Source organism: Gastrolobium bilobum, unplaced genomic scaffold (genome assembly GCF_033153095.1).
Source record: "Gastrolobium bilobum isolate Gb01-03AN ecotype WA unplaced genomic scaffold, APGP_CSIRO_Gbil_v1 utg16305, whole genome shotgun sequence".
In the NCBI taxonomy this organism is placed as follows: Eukaryota; Viridiplantae; Streptophyta; class Magnoliopsida; order Fabales; family Fabaceae; genus Gastrolobium; species Gastrolobium bilobum.
Window position 1 is genome coordinate 94,655 of NW_026895590.1, and position 20,985 is coordinate 115,639.

At 40.3% G+C, this 20,985-nt stretch overlaps 1 protein-coding gene and 2 non-coding genes across 3 annotated transcripts; 2 read left to right on the forward strand and 1 right to left on the reverse strand.

Moving 5' to 3' along the window:
- The first annotated feature begins 4,494 nt into the window (after positions 1–4,494).
- On the forward strand, positions 4,495–4,601 carry LOC133318267 (small nucleolar RNA R71). Its single transcript, XR_009752453.1, has one exon. It is a non-coding gene; the product is annotated as a small nucleolar RNA R71 (small nucleolar RNA).
- A 7,086-nt stretch (positions 4,602–11,687) lies between these two features.
- Positions 11,688–12,224, reverse strand: LOC133318231 (uncharacterized). The gene has a single exon (XM_061520223.1). It carries the CDS (start codon positions 12,222–12,224, stop codon positions 11,688–11,690), a length of 537 nt encoding a protein of 178 aa, XP_061376207.1.
- A 1,062-nt stretch (positions 12,225–13,286) lies between these two features.
- LOC133318272 (small nucleolar RNA R71) lies at positions 13,287–13,393 on the forward strand. Its single transcript, XR_009752454.1, has one exon. It is a non-coding gene; the product is annotated as a small nucleolar RNA R71 (small nucleolar RNA).
- Positions 13,394–20,985: the final 7,592 nt, after the last annotated feature.

A 20,985-nucleotide genomic window follows, 5' to 3' on the forward strand; every position in this document is an offset into this window, starting at 1 on the left:
TCGTACATTCTTAACATCAGTTTCCCTTGCTCCACATCGATCATCGTTTTTGCGGTGGCTAAGAATAACCTCCCGAGCAATAGGGGAATCTCAGCATCTTCTTCCATATTCAGAATTACAAAATCTGCAAGGAAGATAAATTTGTCAATTTTAACAAAAACATCCTCAAATACCCTGTAAGAACCCGTACCGCTAATTAAGGAAACTAATTAGATAATTAGGAGATAATTCCATAATTGACCCTAATAATTATTATGAGGCTTTAATAATTATAGTAAGTGAGTAATAATGTTGAAAGTCGTTTTTCCGACGAAAAGTGCAGATACCGGTTCTGCTAGTCGGTACAAATGCATACCGAAAAGTATCCCGAAAAATTATAATAAGTGCATGAATATTCCTAGAATAATATGTAGGACTTGTAAAACAAGTTTCAAGTCAAAATAATGAGAAATGGTACCAGAACTGATACTGGCTATGGAAAAGCGCGTACCAGAAATGTGCTGCGAAAAATAAAATAAAAATATGATAAATCTTAGAAAAATGAGTAGGTTCAGAATCTAAAGTTTAAGATTAAAATGATATGCGTAGCTATTAGTGCTAATACTATGCGATTAAACTTAATAGGGGTATAAATAGGCATTTGCACAATAACCTAGCTCAGATTTCTTGCTTCTACGCAGCCTATTTTCTGAGTTGAGAGCTCCATCTTGGCTGCCACTCTTCTCCTTCACCAAGCCCTTGCCTTTTCTCCATAGAACTCATCAAGACACCACTTTTATGATGGATTCTTCACCTCTAGACTTTTTGACACTTGAGAGCAACCTTGGGAGTGTGAGAATGACCTTTGTTTTGAGATGACCAGCTGCTGTTTGGTGGGGTTTGGGGCTATAATTTGGAATTTGAGTGTGTGGAGCCTTGTTCTTGGCTTCTTGAGCTTCAAGAAGCCACCTTTTGGCATAAATGGTCAAGCTTGAAGTGTATTTTCGTACCCTTGTGAAGTCTGAACCATTGTGCTGTGTAGAAGACCCCTTGTGTGTCTCATTTTCGGATTTTTGGAGCTTGGAAGGTATACCATGAACACCCTTGTGTATTTTGATGTTTTAAGCTTGTTTAAGCAATAAAAAATCGTAGCTTGAACCATTTGATAAAATGAATGTGTTTATGGGTTCATAACATGTTAATAAACATCTGTTTAAGGAGTTCTTGGACTCCAGATCGAGTTTGGATCATTAGAGGTCGATTTTACCTTTAAAACTCAGTTTTCTGCATTCTGTCGAAGAAGTATTCGAATACTTTTCGGGCAGTATTCGAATACTTTGCTGAGAAAATGCAGTAATCGAATACTTCGCGAGACAACAGCGACCTAGTTTAGTAAAATTGCGATATCTTGAGCTACAGAGCTCTAAATTGAGTGCGGTTTGGACCTATGTGAAGCTAATACACAGGTCTAAAACCTTGTAAATATTTAAATCCATTGGATAAGTTGATTTCTCTCAGTGTATGTTTGAAGTTCAGACCCTATTGCTGGAAATTCAACTTGTTGTAGGAGCTTTGCCAAAATCATAACCGGAGTTATACAACTTCGATTGAGGCATAAGATATGTCGTTGGAAAGATTGAGATGTCTAGTTTAACATAGTAAAAGCTTAGAGTATTTGGTAAAGAGTTGCAACGGTAGTTTTAATCTGGTAGTCGAATACTCCTTGTAGGAGAATTGGAATACTTTTCTGGGAAGAAAAGTATTCGGATACCTTTGAAGAAGTATTTGAATACTGGAAAGTATTCGAATATAGTGGGGTTTGGTATTCGAATACTGTGGTATTTGGATACTGGGGAAAAGTATTCGTATACTTGGTAGTATTCGAATACTTAAATGAAAGTAATCGAATACTTTCTGGAGACTTGGATTATTCGAATACTCATCGAGGAGTATTCGAATACCTCCTGCAGAAACAACCTGTAATGAGTTAAAATGAGTAAGAAAGACTTAATCACTTAGTGTAATCTGTGCTATGATTATTGATGATTAATTATGGTATGGGCAGATTGTGATTGTGCTGTTTGTGGGCCTTGAGCTTGTGTGAACTCTTGGTTTGGATAGCTAGTTTACAAGGTAAGCTTTCGTGTCCTCGGTTTAGCCATTGTTGGTTCCACCATTTCCCATGGGGGGATGGTTTATATGTATGATGTGGTTTTCATGTATTTTTTATTGAAATGCTATGGAGTTGTTAAGTGCAATTGTTGTATGATATTTATGTGGTGTTTGCCTTAAAGGGAAGCCATGGGGTGGTCCTTTAGGGTGTGTGCAGCATGGGCTGGTATTGTGTAGGTAATAGACGTATTCCTGTACTTCTCTGATCAGTAGAATTGTTAGAACACACATGACATGATTATCTGCTGCATTGCACTATTTTGGAACTTATATTGAATAAATGCTTTTGAACTTATATTTGCACATGTAAGTGAGCTTGGGGTGAAAGATCCTTGAGGACCCTTTGTCTTACTGAGATTTCTTTTTCGAGATCTCACCCCACGTTTGGGGCACCATTTTCAGGTTCAGGTAATGCGGGGGTTGAGACCTCTGTCGGCAGGAGGCCAGAGCTTAGCTGATATTGCTGTTTATTTGCTAACATGTTTGGATGCTGGATTATATCTGTTGATGCTATACTATTAGCTTGTTATTATTATGTTGCTGTTGTTGAGACTATGTTCGGCTGTGTTGCCTTATTTGGTGAGCATGGGGATTGTCCATGCCACATTGATTGACTATATCTTGGTTTAGATTTGAGCTGTAATAATGTATCAGGATTATGTCCGGACTACGTGTTGTAGTTCCGTGATTTTAGATACTCACTGTTACTTATTTTACGAGGTATTTCAGTTAGTTGTCTCTTGCAATTACATACAGGAGATGTTTTTATGAAAATGATTAAGTAATCAACTTGGCTAAGTATAATGACGTCATAATTGAAAAGAAAAAGATATTCCGCATTTTTAACTTAAGCGTGGCTTAATACGATGATATGTTAACAAACTGGATGCATACAGGGTGTTACATACCCCATCTGGTCGTCTGATCGATCTGTCAGCTAACTGTAGAGAAACTGTAGTCGGCTTGAGCTCATTTATTCCAAGAGCCTTGCACATGGATAGTGGCATCAAGTTTTGCTTGCTCCCAAATCACATAATGCTTTTCCTACTTCAATATTTCCTATGGCTATAGGAATACTTAAGCTGCCTGGATCTTTCAGCTTGGGAGGAAGTTTCTTCTGGATGATTGCACTGCACTCCTCTGTCAAGGCCATCGTTTCGCACTCATTCAACTTGCGCTTTTTTGATAGAAGGTCCTTCAAGAACTTCGCATAGTTTGGCATGCTTTCTAGGGCTTCTGCGAATGGAATATTAACTTGTAGCTTCTTGAAGATATCCAGAAATTTGGTGTATTGTTGTTTCTGGATTTCTTGTTTCAACCGCTGAGGATATGGAACTTTTGCATAGGGAGACGGGTCTTCCGCTTTTGGTTGCCTGTCCAGAGCTTTCTTTTTCTCCCATTTGAACAGCTTCTTCTCTGGACTGCTCTTTTCAGCTTCTACTGCATCTTATTCTTTTTCTTTCTCAACTTCAGGTTTGACTTCTTTCTTCTTTTCAACTGGTGGCTTTTCCACAGGCTGAATCACGATCCCACTCCTAGTAACAATTGAATTACATTGTGCTTTTGGGTTCATGTCGGTGTTACTTGGAAAGGTGCCCTGAGTTCTTTCAATGAACTGTCTTGACAGCTGACCAATTTGAGTCTTCAAGTTCCAGATCGAAGCTTCTTGATTCTGGAATGAAATCTTGTTTCATATCTGAAGGCATCTGCATCTTGAATGTAGTCGGATGTTGTCTTGGATAGCTGTGCAAAAGCCTTTTCCCATTCTGGCGTGGTGCCTTAAGGTTGTTGTTGCAATGGCATGGGAGGGTTCAACTGGTAATTTGATTTGTAACTCAACCCAGGGTGTTGGTTAGGATTTTTCCACCCTTGATTACCATATTGATTCCTTCCTGGATTGTTCTGATTCTTTTGATCATACCAGACTCCATTGACCTCTGCTGGTGGCTTTTCAATATTTCTGATGTAGTCACAATCCTCAGTCGCATGAGCCTTTCACAAATACCACATTTAATATTAGAATTAGAAACAAAAGAAACTTGAGACAGATTAATTTTTTTATTAAGAGCATCTAATTGTTCTTGTTGTTTCTTGTGCATTTGTAGCATTTGTTCATCTTGGGCTAAGAGTGCATCATAGCCGTCGAGCTTCGTAATTCCTGCTCTTCTTTGGGTGACTAGAGTAGGAGCATTGTCAAATTCTTGAGAAGCTAGGGATTCCAACAATTCTAGCGCTTCCTCTGGAGTTTTTGTTTTCAAGGAGCCTCCTGCAGTAGCGTTTACCAGTGTTCTTGTGCTGGACGTCATCCCTTGGAAAAAGATTCTTGCTTTCTCCCATGCTTCAATTCCATGTTGAGGACACTTCCTGAGTGATCCTTTGAATCGTTCCCAAGCCTCGTACAAAGATTCGCTTTCTTTTTGTTCAAAAGCAGTGATCTTCGCCTTGAGCCTTGCCATATTTGAAGCTGAGAAAAATCTGGCCAATAATTTTCTTGCTAAGTCATCCCAACTGGTTATGCTTCCTTCAGGTTGAGACTGCAGCCAATCTCTTGCATCATCCTTCAGTGAGCATGGAAATAATCTGAGCAAGATAGCATCTCGAGAAACTCTATTCACCTTTAATGTATCACAATAAAGCAAGAAGTCATCAAGATAACTATAGGGGTTCTCTGTGCTTCCTCCAGTGAACTGTTCTTTTTGAATCAGTTGCAGCAGTCCCGGCTTCAGCTCAAAGTTGTTAGCCTCTATGTTTGGTCTAACAATGCTTGCCGTCTGTGGAACTCGAGCAGGGGTCATGTAATCTCCCAATGTCCTTAGAGCGAGTTGATTGTTTTCTGCCATTGGTTCCTCCTTAGGTTCTGTCTTTGGTTCCGTCAAAGTTGATGCTGCCTTTGTTTCTTTCGCTTTCTTTGCTTTTGCGTCCTTTCTAAGTTTCCTTTCTGTCTTTTCTATCTCAGGATCAAACTGCAAGATTCGCAGGTTAAGAGTACCTCACATAAAAAGATGAGCAGAAAAATAGAAAAAGACAAAACAAAAAAATAGAAAAATAATAAAAATAATAAAAGAATGCAGAAAAATAAATACGCAGAAAATTGATGCAAAATTTTAATGCAGAAAAAATATTTTTGAAGAATGTTTAAAGTGCATAAAATTAAAACGTCCAATCTAAAAGTTAATTAGTTACTTCAAATGTTGAAGAATTCGATCCCCGGCAACGGCGCCAAAAACTTGTTGCGACTCGACAAGAGCACCGGTCGTAAATTAATAAAGTGTACCAGAGTACGAGATCGTTCCCACGAGGATCAGAATCTTCAAGCACTAGTTCGCTAATTGCGTCTTAGTTGGACAATCAAAAATTGGGTTTGAGAGAATTGTGATTTGGAAGAACTTAATATTAAAAACAAATAATAGCATGCAATTAAGAAAATTCAGAATTAAAAAGAATGAATGAAGATGATGTTTGATTTAAGTATTTAAAACAAGCATAGTTAAGGTTTCGACTTTTTCCAATCTCCTCAATATGTTATGAATTAAACAGTCAAGAATCTGTTTCTTAATATATTGCCAATCAATTCTTTCTATGTTAATTAGGGCTTAATTCCTTGTTACCCTAAATCTATTTGATCTTGAAAGAACTCTAGTTCCCCGATTATTCCCCAAGAAAACATGCATTAAGATCAAGAATTTCAAGATTGCATAATTACCCTATGTCTATCCCTAGATCACAAGGATTATGACAAATTATCAAGTCATGGTTCATGCACCAACATCCCTATTGTCATACAATTCGCCAAAATCATTCTATAAGGAACAAAATCATAGAAAGCATTAAAGACAAATAAATTTATTCAATTATAAAAAGAACAAGATTCGAAGACAATTTAATTCATAAACATAAAGATTCAGTTGGGTTCCATCTACCCTTATCTACATAAAAGACTAGTCTAGCATACTGAATTGAAAAATAATAATAAAGAAAAGAGAACCCCAAGCCTCCATTGGTGTGATGTTGACTTGGTTCCTCAGTGTTCCAGCGCTCCGTAACAGGATTCCTCCTTCAGTCTTGGTGTAATGCTCTGGACTTGTGAATTGGTGTTTTGGTCTGACCCCAAGCTCCTTATTTATAGCCATTGGAGTTGTATCCTTCATCGCATCTCTTCACCGAATCCGTATCAGATTTGTAGTTGATTCTACAATTGTTTTCCTTTTTGTATTTAAGATCTTGTAGATTGGTGATAGATTTAAGACTTTGAATCCTGTTATAATCCTTCTTCAATCTGCCCCTGAATCAAGGTTGATAGTTCCGGTATCACAATCTGGCAAATCTTCATTAAATCTCAGCAAATCTTAGTGAATCTTTTATGTCTGAAACGTGGTTGGGCGCTCAAGCGTGCTGTTGGCCGCTTGAGCGTGCCAAATTGCTTCAAATTGTTGTTGTTGCCTGCCTGAGTGCGCTCGAGCGTGCTAATGGGCGCTCGAGCGTGCTGTTCGAGTCTGAAATCTTGTCTTCTTGGGCGCTTGTGGTTTTACCTTCAAAACGCATATATTATCAAAACGTCAGCTCAATTTCCTATCTTATGCTTTATATGTCGTAAAACCTTGAATTCCACGCATTCTACTACATAAGTCTTGTATAATTTGACCTAAAAACATGGTAAACCAAAGGTTTATCAGTGTGTCAAGGGAAAAAGGTTAAGAAATTTTCATCGGGTTTTGAATGAACTGGCTTAAGGCTCAAAAGGGTTTAACAATGGAAATTCTTCTAGGTAGACTGTTTGGCTCTATGTTATCAAGAATAAACATGCCTTTATCATGTTAGTAATGCATGCAAGCCAGAGAAACAATTCAAGTTCTAGAAAACTACTACACTGAGGCCTCTCTGAAAAAAATATTTCTGTTTAGGCTCAAATCCTCACAGTTATAATTCAAACTAGAATCTCAATTCAAAGTTTCACATCAAGCATTATCTAAAAGTTTTCACCAAAACAATTATACAAACGAGCAGTCATTATTCTTATATAAAAACAATTAATTGCCCCACATATATCATGCTTCTTATAATTCAATCTAATTACTTACTGAGTAAGCTTACAAAAATCTAAGACTGCTTGTTCAGGAATTCTCTATTTTTGGGTTTTTTTAATTTATTTTTCTTAAAATATTAAAAATTGAATCACTTAATTGAATGAAAAAAAATTGAAAAAAAATAAAAATTGAAGGTTAAAATATCTCCCCTTTTTCAGAAAAATATTTCTGTTTAGACGTCCTTTCTGTTGTGTAGTTCCGCAGTTAGCAGGTGATTACACTTACACATTAATCAGATATCGTAGAATCATTTGAAGCATACCTTATCACCAGCCATAGAAGCAAATCAAAAATTTGAAAACCCAAGGGAAGTAGAAACTCCAAATCGGACTTGCTGTGGTTCTTCACAATGGTAGTTTTATGACTTTGGTGGTCACCGGTACTGTGATTGAGGTGGCGAAGTCCGATGGTGGAATATGGTGGTGTTAGGGTGGTTTGGTTGTGGTCGAAGGTTTTGAATGGAAGACAGTGGAGGTTTTCGGTGAAGAAGTATAAGATGAATGGTGGTGGTGGGAGGAATGGTGTTGGTCCGGTGAGTGAGGAAGGTGAAGTTGGGGGTTTCGATGGTTTTGTATGGTCACCGGCGAATGTGGTGGTCGGTTTTGGGAGAAGAAGATAGGAGAAGGGAGAGGAAGAATGATGGTGGTGAGTGGAAGAGAATGGTGGCTATGGTTCGGCGACGTTAGTGACCGGTGGAGAGAGATAGAAAACCGGTGTGAGAGTGGTGGGGACTGGTTTAGTTCTTGGTGAAGGCAGGGAGAAAAAAGGGAAGAGGGAGAGAGACGACTGTGGGGGGGGGAATTAGAAAATTAGGGTTTTAATTTTTAAAAAAATCTGATTTTGGGTTTGGAGCTTATAGCGTGGGATTCACGTTGTGAGCGCGGATCTCTCTGTGAGTTTTGGATCCTGTGACGCTCTGAGCGTGAATTTCATGCTGGTAGCGTGCGTTCTTTGTGAGTTCCTAATGCTGTCAGCGTGGGATTCACGCTGTGAGTGTGGAACTCTCGGGAACTTTGGGACCATTGGCGCTGATAGCGCTATTCCCACTCTGATGGCGTGGCTTTCCTTTCAAATTTCTCACGCTTTCAGCGCCACCATGGCGCTGTTAGCGTGAGACTCACTGTAACAATTTCCTCTCTGGCGCTACTAGCGTGGATATGGCGCTAGTAGCGCCAGTTCCCAGAATCTTCTTTTTTCTTTTTAACACTCTTCCTCACCATTATTTAATTTTTTTGTTTTTTTTTAACCTAAAAAATATTAAATATAAAATTAAAACAAAGAAAAGTAACTTTTCTACCGGGTTACCTCCCAGTGATCGCTTGTTTAATGTCACAAGCCTGACGTGAACAATTTAAGACTCAGGTGAAGCCAGAGGGACAAAAAATTTATCCCGATTCACCTGCCCTCCATAGTATAATTTCAGCCTACTGCCATTAACTTTGAAAGAATTATTAGTATCTATAGGAGAAATTTCTATTGAGCCATAAGGGTATACCTTTTTCACAACAAAGGGACCTGACCAACGAGATTTAAGTTTACCTGGAAACAATCTCAGTCGAGAATTGTACAATAATACCAGTTGTCCCGACTCAAATTCCTTTGGAGTTATCTTCTTGTCATGCCACCTCTTTGTCTTTTCCTTGTAGATCATGGCATTCTCATAAGCAACTAACCTAAACTTATCCAACTTATATAATTGCAGTAATCTTTTTTCATTAGCTTTAGTTGGTTAAAAGTTCAGAAATTTAGTTGCCCAAATAGTCTTATGTTCTAACTCAACAGAGAGATGACAGGACTTATCGTACACCAGTTGGAATGGTGACATACCTATGGGAGTCTTGAAGGTTGTTCTGTATGCCCAGAGTGCATCGTCAAGCCTCTTTGCCCAATCCTTTCTTGTGTGGCTCACAGTTTTCTCGAGGATTCGCTTCAACTCTCTGTTGGAAATCTCCACTTGTCCGCTTGTCTGAGGATGACACGATGTAGCCACTTTGTGTGTGACTTCATACTTCTTGAGAAGACCCTCAAATTGTTTGTTGCAGAAGTGGGTTCCTCCATCGCTGATGATGGCTCTTGGAACTCCGAATTAGGTTAAGATGTTTCTCTGTAGGATGGCCACGACTACCCGAGCATCGTTTGTCGATAAGGCCACTGCTTCCACCCACTTGGACACGTAGTCAACAGTAACCAAGATGTATTGGTTGGAATATGACACAGGAAAAGGTCCCATGAAGTTAATTCCCCATACATCAAAGATTTCCACTTCCAATATGCAATTCAGTGGCATCTCATCCTTTCGGGATATGTTTCCCGTCCTCTGGCATCTGTCACACTTCTCCACAAACTCGTTTGAGTCTTTGAAGATTGTGGGCCAATAAAATCCACTTTGTAGGACCTTCTGTGTGGTTCTATTTCCATCAAAGTGTCCTCCATAATCTGAAGCATTGCAATGCCACGGAATCTTTGGAATTTCCATCTCAGCTGCACACCTACGAATAATCCCATCAACACATTGGAAATATAAGTAAGGGTTATCCCAGTAATATCGATTTGCATCATGCATGAACTTCTTTTTCTGTTGCCATGTGAGTTCTTTAGGAATTGATCCTACAGCCTTGTAATTCGCGAATTCTGCGAACCATGGCACGAATCAGATTGCCATTACTTGTTCATTAGGGAAGGATTCTTTTATTTCAATCTCAGGTCCATCTTGCAGTTCTTTGGCTTGAATCCTTGACAAGTGATCGGCCACTTTGTTTTCAACTCCCTTCTTGTCTCTAATTTCCAGATCAAATTCTTGGAAAAGAAGTGTCCAACGTAACCATCGTGGCTTTGCATCCTGTTTACTCATGAGATACTTCAATGCAGAGTGGTCAGTAAAAATAATAACTTTAGATCTTATCAGGTAAGGTCTAAATTTATCTAATGCATATACTACAGCTAACATCTCTTTTTCAGTTGTGGCATAATTCACTTGTGCCTCATTTAGAACCTTGCTAGCATATTAAGTCATATGTAATAACTTATCCCTACGCTGAACGAGGACTACTCCTATTGCATACGCACTTGCATCACACATGAGTTCAAAGGGAAGGTTCCAATCGGGCGCCATCAGGACAGGCGCTGTTGTCAGCTTTTCCTTTAGAAGATTAAAGGACTTCAGGCATTCTTCATCAAATTTAAACTCAGAGTCCTTCACCAACAGTTGACTCAATGGCTTTGCAATCTTGGAGAAGTCCCTGATGAATCGTCTGTAAAACCCTGCATGTCCTAAGAAGCTTCGAACGCCATTCACATTAGCAGGAGGGGGAAGTTTTTCAATTAACAACAGTTTAGCTTTATCAACTTCTATCCCTTTTTCAGAAATTTTATGGCCTAATACTATCTCATCCTTTACCATAAAATGACACTTTTCCCAATTTAAAACCAAATTTGTTTCTTGACAACGCCTCAATACCTTAGCTAAATTAACTAAGCAAGAATCAAAGCAAGAACCAAATATAGAAAAGTCATCCATAAATACCTCCAATGATTTTTCAATTATATCAGAAAAATGGAAAGCATGCACCTTTGAAAAGTAGCAGGTGCGTTGCAAAGGCCGAATGGCATCTTTGAAAAATGGAAAGCATGCACCTTTTGTAGGCGAACACTCCAAAGGGACAAGTGAAAGTCGTCTTCTCTTGATCCTCTGGTGCAACAGGTATCTGGTTGTAGCCGGAGTAACCGTCTAGGAAACAGTAATATGCATGTCTGGACAACCGTTCCAGCATCTGATCAATGAAAGGGAGAAGAAAGTGATCTTTTCGTGTGGCATCATTTAGTCTTCTGTAATCCACACACATCCTCCACCCTGTTATGGTTCTGGTGGGGATCAATTCATTTCTCTCGTTCTTGATCACTGTAACTCCGCCTTTCTTTGGCACTGTTTGGACAAGACTTACCCATGCAGTGTCTGAGATTGGGTAGATCATGTCGGCATCAATGAGCTTTACCACTTCCTTCTGAACCACCTCTTTCATGGTAGGATTTAGTCTTCTCTAAGGTTGTCTCACAGGTTTGATGTCATCTTCCATTAGTATTTTGTGAGTGCAGAAGGAAGAATTGATTCCTTTTAGATCGGAGATGGACCATCCAATGGCTGTTTGATGGTCTTTGAGCACTTTCATCAACTTTGATTCTTCAGTCTCAGACAGCTCTTTGTTGATGATGACATGATATGTTTCTTCATCTCCTAAGAAAATGTATTTTAGATTGGATGGAAGCTCTTTTAGCTCCACCTTACGTGCTTCTTTTATTGTGTCTGACTCTTTCTTTTTCAACTCCTCTGTCGGAATTTTAGCATCGTCCTTTGAAGGGTTTTCATCAAAGAATTATTTCTCTTCTTCAAGAGTCTGATCATCTTCTTTTTCAAGGAGGAGTGCTTCAAGAATGTCTACCCGGAAACAGTCACCATTATCTCCTGCATGCTTCATAACTTTGAACAAATCGATGGTGACTTTCGTCGTCCATTCTCAATTCCATCTTTCCGTTTTCCACATCTATCAAAGCTTTTGTTGTAGCAAGGAATGGCCTACCCAATAAAAGAGGCATTTCTCCTCCTTCATCCATGTCGAGGACTACAAAGTCAGCAGGGAAGATGAACTTGTCCACTTTGACAAGTACGTCTTCAATTACTCTGTTCGGTCTTCTCAACGTTTTGTCAGCAAGTTGGAGCGATAATGTTGTCGGCTTTAACTCGGAGATTCTGAGAGTTTTCATCATAGACAGTGGCATAAGGTTGATGCTTGCTCCCAGATCACACAATGCCCGACCAACATCAATGTTTCCTATCGCAATCGAAATGTTGAAACTTCCTGGATCTTGAAGCTTTGGTGGAAACTTTTTCTGGATTATGGCATTACATTCTTCTGTGAGAGCAACTGTTTCACATTCCTGCAACTTATGCTTTCTAGACAAGAGTTCTTTCATAAACTTAGCATAGTTAGGCATGTTAGCTAAAGCTTCAGCAAAGGAAATATTAATTTGCAACTTTTTAAATATTTCTAAAAACCTGGCTTGTTGTTGCTTCTGTGCTTGCCTTGACTTTATGGGATAAGGTGGTTTCTCAAAGCGAGAGAAATCACATTGCTTCTTTGGTGTCTCTGCAGCTTTCTCCTTTGCTTCCTCTTTGTCTTCCTTGCAGGTGTTTCCTCCTCTTTTTCCATCACCGGTTCAAGAACTGGTTCGTCTGCTTTCTTTTGTTGAACCACCTTCGGTTTTTCTTGAGGAGTGATGACAATTCCGCTTCTTGTAACAATTGATTTACAATCTTCTCGCGGATTGATTATTGTGTTACTTGGAAACTGACCTTTAGTCCTTTCTTCAAGCTGTTTTGACAGTTGGCCTATCTGGTTTTCCAAGTTTCTCATAGATGCATCCTGATTTTTGTGATGAGCCCTTGTCTCATTCATGAATGTGTCAGTAGTTTTTGTCCATTGTACCAATGCTCTCTCCAGTTCAGATATTTGAGTTTGTGGGACTGGTGGAGGTTGCAAATAGTTGTTGGATTTGTAATCCAAACCTGTTCCTTGCACTCTCCTTTGGAAGTTGTTCCCTGGAGCATTGTTCTGGTTTCTTCCATAATTCAACTGTGGTTTTGGTTCGTACCATATTCCATTGACTTGTAAAGCATCTGATCCTACCAATGTTGGGCAAATGTTAGTATCATGCTTCTCTTGACAATACTCACAGTTGACTAAGTCAATTTGAGCTGTAGAGAGTTGCAACTTGTCTAACTTAGCATTCATAATTGCTATTTGTTTAGATAGGATCTTTTGTTCTGCAAGTGATGCATCATTGTTTCCCAACTGCAGGATTCCCTTTCTTGGTTGAATTGGTTGAACAGGTGGAACTGTCATTGATGCATTATCAGCTCTTGCCATGAAGTCAATCAGCTCTATAGTTTGAGCTGTTGTCTTCTTTTCTATGGTCCCTCCAGCTGTACCATTGGCCACCATTCTGGATTCTGGCATCATTCCATTATAGAAGACTCTGACCTTCTTTTTGTCCGGCAAGTCGTACTGGGGACACTTCCTGATCAATTCTTGGAACCTGGTCCAAGCTGCACATAAAGTTTCTCCCAAATGTTGAGTGAAGTTGGTGATCTCATTCACCAACTTGTTATATTTCTCTCTGGAGAAGTGCTATGCAAAGAATTTAGCAGCCAATTCATCCCACGCTGTGATGCTGTTGGGGGCTTGTCTATCCAACCATCTCAGAGTTTTCCCTGTTACAGCAAAATGGAATAGTCTGAGTCTAATTGCATCATCGGACACCACGTTATGCTTAGTTGTATCACAGATTCTCAGAAATCTGTCCATGAAATCATGGGGGTCTTCATAGTCTTCTCTGCCAAATGGATTTTTGTCAACCAAGTTTATCAGTGCTGGATGGATGTCAAAATTATTGGCGTTGACTGGTGGTCTGATGATGCTTGAATTTGGCCTTGTAAACATTGGAGCCAATATTGACTCCATCAATTCCTCCGGGAGATTGTTGATTATTAGCGGCCATCTCTGGTTTGGCTTTCGGCACTGAACTCGAGGATTCCTCTATCTTTGTTGCTTGGTCTGCTTTCGATTTCTCTTAGCAGTCTTCTCGATTTCTGGATCAAACTGTAAAAGTTCCTTGTTAGCTTTACCTCGAATAAAAAGAAAGAAATCTTTTAGTAACAAAAAGAAAAAGAAAAATTCTAATCTCAAAGATCGAAAGTTAAAACTAATATTGGCGTATTCAATCCCTGGCAGCGGCGCCAAAAACTTGTTTCGAATTCGGCAAGTATACCGATCGTTCCAAGTAATAAAGTGATAAGAAAAATATTGTTCCCACGAGGATTGAAGCACCAAGTACTAGTCTAACTATTCCCTTTAATTTGGAACAGAAAAGTTGTTTGTGTTGTGGAATAATTGAGTTTGGAAAATCAAAAAACAGAAATTAAGAACAAATAAATTTAAAAACAGAATTTAAAAACAATTAATTTTCCACGCATACAAGAAAAGATCAAGAACGCGAAGAGAAGATTGATAAAAAATTCGTAAGGAAGCTGTAGCCAGGATACACTTTACCTCTGATCCTCCCTTATATTCCTATATTGTATTTTATAAATAATTAATTCGTTTGTTCAGACAATTCATTATTTTCGTATAAAATAGTTGAACCCTAATGTTTTAGTGATTTCAACCCTTTAACCCAATTAGAACCCTAATGTCTTAGTGATCCTTCTTAAATTAAGCATTAAGCAAATGAATTATGAGTCTGAAATTTATGTAAGCCTATGTCTAGATCATACACAAATTGTTATTCTACCCATGTCCAGGTTAAAATCCCAATATGTCTATTGTGAATTCTAAGCCTCAAAGCCTTATAATTTAGAGTGGCCTATTCTAAATAGGATATGGAAAAATTAAACGAGGTAGAATAAAACAAACAAACTAATTAAATTATAAAATGTCAATACATAAAATATAAAAGGATTCACATCGGGTCCGTGATCCCAACTACATAAATAAACTAGCCAGACATATTCATGTTTGACTTAAACAAATTAAAAGAAAATTGGTCATAAACTATAAAGAAGAAAATAAGAAGAAGAATAAAAACTCAATGTCTTCAACCTTCAACTCTGGTGGAATCCTGATCTCCAGCGCGAGTCTCCAAGAATTCTCTCAATTCTATGGTCCTCACAATTCTCTCCAGCCAAAGATTGTTGTTTCTAGGAGTCTAAGCCTCTATTTATAGACTTCGTGTCTTGCTCAAATATCTTGATTAAATCTTCGTCGTAAATCTCAGTGTGATCTTTATCTGATTCAAAACAGGATTGACTGCTGACTTGTCCGCTTCTCCCACGCTACTAGCGTGGTTCCCACGCTACTAGCGTGGTTCCCATGCTGATAGCGTGGGAGTTTTGTTCACAATACTGGAGTTTCACGCAACTAGCGTGGTTGGCAGGAAAGTATGGCACTACTAGCGTGAGTTCCACGCTAGTAGCGTGGATGTCTTGGGATGATTTTGAATTCTGGCACTACTAGCATTGGTTCCACGCTAGTAGCGTGGATGTATCTGTATGAAAAGACTAATCCACGCTGTCAGCGCCACACCCACGCTATCAGCGTGGGCTTTCAGTTTTGTATTTTCTCATTGAGCTCTAGTTTGTCTGTTTTTCCTACGAAATCAGCATAAAATCAGTTGTACAATCTCTGATTGAGATTTTAACAAATCAACAGTAAATATTGCCTTTTTACTCAAGATTAACCAAGATTCTTTCTCTTTTTGGCTTGGATTTACCTATATGCTTGATGCATATCACCGGTGCTCCCCACGAAGACATACTCGGTCAAATGAAGTTCTTTTCGGAAAGCTCCTCAATATGCTTTTCAATTCCGCTAACTCAGGTGGAGACATCTGGTATGGAGGTAATGAAATTCGCCCCACATCAGGCAACAGATCAATGGAGAACTCTATCTCCTGCTGTGGCAGAAACTCAAGAATCTCCTCAGGAAACACCTAGAGGAATTCCCTCACCACAAGAATGCCGGAGATATCATCCTGTGTCCCACTCATCAAACCTCCCAATAAGACATAACCAAATGTTCCGGCTCTCAAGGCTCTCCTAGCCTGCAGCACTGAAGTATAAGGAGAAGAACTGGTTGTGGAATCACACGGAAACATCACCACTTTCTTAGCACAACAATCAATCATCACACAATTCTTGAACAATCAACCCATGCCAAGGATGATCTCCAAATTAGCCATCGGCAAACCAATCAGATCTACCGAGTACTAATTGTCATCCCATTGAAACATGACATCGCGATGTACAGAGATAGTATCACACTTTTCTCTGGTGGCGGTAGTAACCCGCAAAGGTGGAGAAAGCACATAAACGGGCAACTCAATCCCCACAGCAATCGGGGTCGCGATGAAAGAATACGTAGCCTCGGAATTAAACAATAAATCAACAGCAAAACCACCAACGGAAATAATACCTCTCACAAGGTTTGAAGCTCTGTCCGACTGCTGCCAATCCAAGGTATACACTCGGCCAGTGGATGGTGGCATGACAAGTGCCGCTGTAGGTGCGATGGGAATCATATGAAGAGGAACCACCTAAACCGCTGCAGCTCTAACAACTGACGAAGGACACTCTCTGGCACAGTGAAAGCAAATAACCTGACCAGTGGCACCCGACCCCACATGGAATTTCCCACACCGAGTACACCTAGGAGTAGCTCTAACTGCACTCCCCTGAGTTGAAGTCTTCTTGAACTGATTCATCGCCTTCCTAGCAGATAACTGCTTCCCTTTTCCTTTTCCTCCAAACTTCTTGTCTCTCCAAGAAGTGGAATTACCAGCTCCCTTCACATCAGATATCTTGGCCTTTTTGGCCTTGCTCACTATACATACGTCCTCAATATCGCGGCACTGCTGAACTAATATGCCAAAGTCTCGGGATGTCGCTCCCGCTATCCCTTCTGCTATGTCTTCATTAAGTCCCCTACGGAACTTAGAAGCCAAGAATGCCGGTGTAGGTATAGCAATCCTGAAGTGTACAAATTTTGTCAGTTCATTGAACTTAGCCAAGTACTCATCAACTGTCATCGATCCTTGCACCAACCGCTCGAAATTCCCCTGCTTTCTCTTCTACGCATCATATAGGAAATACCTCCCAAGAAACAACTCCTCAAAGAATGGCCACGTGATAACATGACTCTGTGTAACACCCCGTGTATATCCGGTAATGTTATCATACTATCGTATTAAGATGCGCTTAAATAAAAATTTGCGAAATATCTTTTTATTTTCCAATTATGACATCATTATACTTAACCAAGTTGATTACTTAATCAATTTCATAAAAGCAATGCCTGTATGTAAATTGCAAGACAACTAACTGAAATACCTCAATATAAAATATAAAGTGAGTATCTATGTCACGACATTACATCACGTAATCCGGACACTATCCTGATACATTAATACAACTCTAATTAAAACAAGACATAACAAGTCTACGTGGCATGGACAATCCCCATTCTCACCAAATCAACAGCATAAACGATGGAGTCTCAACAAGATAATCCAAAATCATAACATGAAGCTAAAAGCATAAAAGCAGCAAGCATATCCAACATCCAACATGTCAGCATATAATATCATCAATAACTAACTCAGCTCCGGCCTCCTGCCGCCTGGGGCCTCAACCCCAACATTACCTGATCCTGAAATAAGCATTCCCCAAACGTAGGGAGAGATCTCTAAACTAGAAATCTCAGTAAGACAAGGGGTCCTCAAGGATCTTCCACCCCAAGCTCACTTACATGTGCAATATAAGTTCTAAAAGCATTTATATCAATATAAGTTCCAAAACTATGCAGTGCAACAGATATTCATGCCATGTGTGTTTATCACTATTCTACTGGCCAGAGAAATGCAGGAATACGTCTCTACCTACATGTAGTACAAGGAACACCGCTTGCACCTCACCCACAGCCTCACCATATTGTATGTACTACATACTCAGGCTTACCGTATAGGTGGAACACCACATGGATATCATAAAGGCACTAGCATATAACAGCTCAATAGCATTTCTAAAACATCAAAAGCATGTAACACAGCATGCACATAACCATATCCCCAAGGGACATGGTGGAACCATAATATGGCTAAACCGAGGACACGAAAGCTTACCTTGCAAGCTCACTATCCAATGCCAAGAGTCCTCGCAGCTCAAGTCCAACATACAGCAAATCACAATCAGATTTAGGACCAGCAAGTATATCAACATACATAGCTCAAATCATTAACACAAAGGCTACGTTCTCCTTTTATGATTTACGTCTTAAGGCTTCCAACAAAGCCACAAGCCTTTAATCACATGATTCTGACTTAGTTCATTAAAACAGAAGTTCAACTATCCAGGGTCCACAAACCCCCAATAGCCTACTGTACACACAACACAGCTACTGTTATACGAAATCCCAGAATATCTGAATATTCCTTGGGGACATATCCCGATATCCAATATCCGGATATCTCTTTGGCAATATCCGGATATCAATATCCGGATATCCGGATATCCACATCCGAATTTTTCGCGACAGAATGCAGTTCCTGCATTTCGCGAAGATATCCTTCAAATGTTCCATTTTTACCGATTACAGAAGCCTAAATATGCATTTCTAGGTGTGTTTGACATTACCCCAAGTTAGGTTATTATCTTTTAACCATTATATGCATCAAGGTTCCATTTTTAGGCATAAAAACTCATGATCAAGTTGAGCTACATACTCAAGGCTTCAAAGCAGAAACAAGGGCTGCTCTTGGAGCTCTCAACCAGCTCCAACAAACTGGCTACACAAGACCAACGAAAATGCCACAAAGATTAGCCCTTTCTTCTCAAATGAAGCCCCTTGAAGCTTCACAAACCAAGAAGATGACTCCACAACCCCCAACTCAACAAGACATCACCTCAAGCTCACTAAGACAACAACACAACTCAGAACATAAACTCCTCTCCCACTCACAAGTGACCATCACACCCAACCATAGTGCTAAGGATAAGGAAAAGAGAAGACTTAAAGCCAAAGGAGCCAACTTGCTCAAGAAATGGAGAAGAAAACCCAAAGGAGCAGCCAAACTGATCAGCCTCTCAACAACTCATGCATAGAAATATGTTTTCTAGGGTTGTGTGCCCTTAATAAGAGTATTTATAGTCCACTTAAGCATTAAACACACAGTATTAACTTTAATTGCTACGCTTAGCATTTTACTCCCAAACTCAAGATTCTTAACCTACTCCATTTTACAAGAATTAACATATTTTTATTATATTTTTCGGAGCACCTTTCCGGTACGCGCTTTTCATAGCCAGTATCAGTTTCTGGCACCAGTTCTCATTATTTTGACTTGAAACTCGTTTTACAAGTCCTACATATTATTCTAGTAATTATCATGCCCTTATTAAAATTTTCTGGGATACTTTTTCGGTACGCATTCATATCGACTAGCAGAACCGGTATCTGCACTTTTCTTCCGAAAAGCGACTTTTAGCATTCTTAATCACTTAATATGATTATTAGAGCCTCATAATAATTATTAGGGTCAATTATGGAATCATTTCCTAATTTAACATAATTAATTAATTAACTTCCTTAATTAACGGTGCGGGTTCTTACACTTTGCATCTCATAAGCCTGAGAGGTGTTCGGCCACCACTCATGAGTGTCCCCCTCTAACATGTAAGTAGCAAACAACAGCTTTTGCGATTCGGTGCACTACATAACTCTGAAGATCTTGTCTAAAGACTGGAGCCATCTCGCAGCAACAATAGGATCATATGATCCATCAAAGGAGGGTGGCTTATGCTTACGGAAAGCATTCAGCCGGCGGTCTCATGTCTCCTTGTCTTCCGCTGGCTCATAAAAAGGTTGCATCGTCCCAGTGAGGTGACTAACACCCTCCATGTGACTGAGTATCATCCTCAGGAATGTGCGTTCCACCTCCTCCATGCCCATCCTGGTGGTTGGGTGGAGGCGGTGGCGGCAGAGGATGCTGGCCACCAACATGACCAGTCATCATCTCCTCCAACATGACCAGTCCCCACCTTTATAGGATTTTGTCCTCAAAATCAGAAAACATACCTGTCTCGAAACTCGGGGACCTGCCGGAGAAGCTCGTTCTCTCGCTCCCAAGTACACTCCTCAGGAGTTCTTCCGGTCCACTGCACTTTGACCATCGGAATGATCTTGCTCCTCAGCTGCTTCTCGCCACGATCGAGAATCTTAAGTGGTCCGACGGGAGTCTTTAGGTTCTCCCGAACCTCCACATCATCAGGTTGCACCACGTGCGATGGATCTGCTATGTACTTCCGAAGCTGAGACACGTGAAACACGTCGTGGATGTTGGCCAAGTTCGGAGGCAAGGCAAGCCGGTAGGCAACTGGTCCTACTCTACCAATGATCTGGTATGGCCCAATATATCGCGGGCTCAGCTTCCTCACTCCGAGTGCCCGTCCAACACCGGTGACAGGTGAAAGTCTCACAAACACGTGCTCACCCTCACTGAACTCCAGTGGACGATGCTTGAGATCATAGTAGCTCTTCTGGCGATTCCGCGCCTGCTTCAACTTTTCTCTGATCGTCTGAATCTGCTGGGTGGTATCTTGGACAAAGTCCAAGCCAAAAAGCTCCTTGTCCCCAACCTCAGACCAACAAGTAGGAGTCCGACACCTCCCACCATACAGTGCTTCGTAGGGCGCCATGCCTAGGCTAGCATGAAAGCTGTTGTTGTAAGAAAACTCAACCAACGGAAGGTACCTATCCCATGCCGAGCCCTGCTCCAACGTGCAAGCTCGCAACATGTCCTCCAAGGTCTGGATGGTCCTCTCAGTCTGTCCATCAGTCTGAGGGTGATAGGCGGTACTAAATCTCAACTGCGTACCAAAAGCCTCCTGCAGCGCCTCCCAGAACCGAGATGTGAACTTCGGGTCCCTATCACTGATGATACTCTCGGGTACCCCGTGAAGCCTCACAATCTTGCGAACATAAAGCTTGGTCAACTGCTCTGTAGTGAAGCTCACCTTCACTGGAAGAAAATGGGCAGACTTCGTCAGTCTGTCCACAATGACCCAAATAGAGTCACAACCCGCCTGAGTCTTCGGCAAACCCACCACGAAGTCCATGGAAATACCTTCCCACTTCCACTGTGGTAC

Coding starts and splice junctions, on each gene's coding strand:
- LOC133318231 (XM_061520223.1), bottom strand. CDS start 12,224: ATGCCTAACTATGCTAAGTTTATGAAAGAACTCTTGTCTAGAAAGCAT.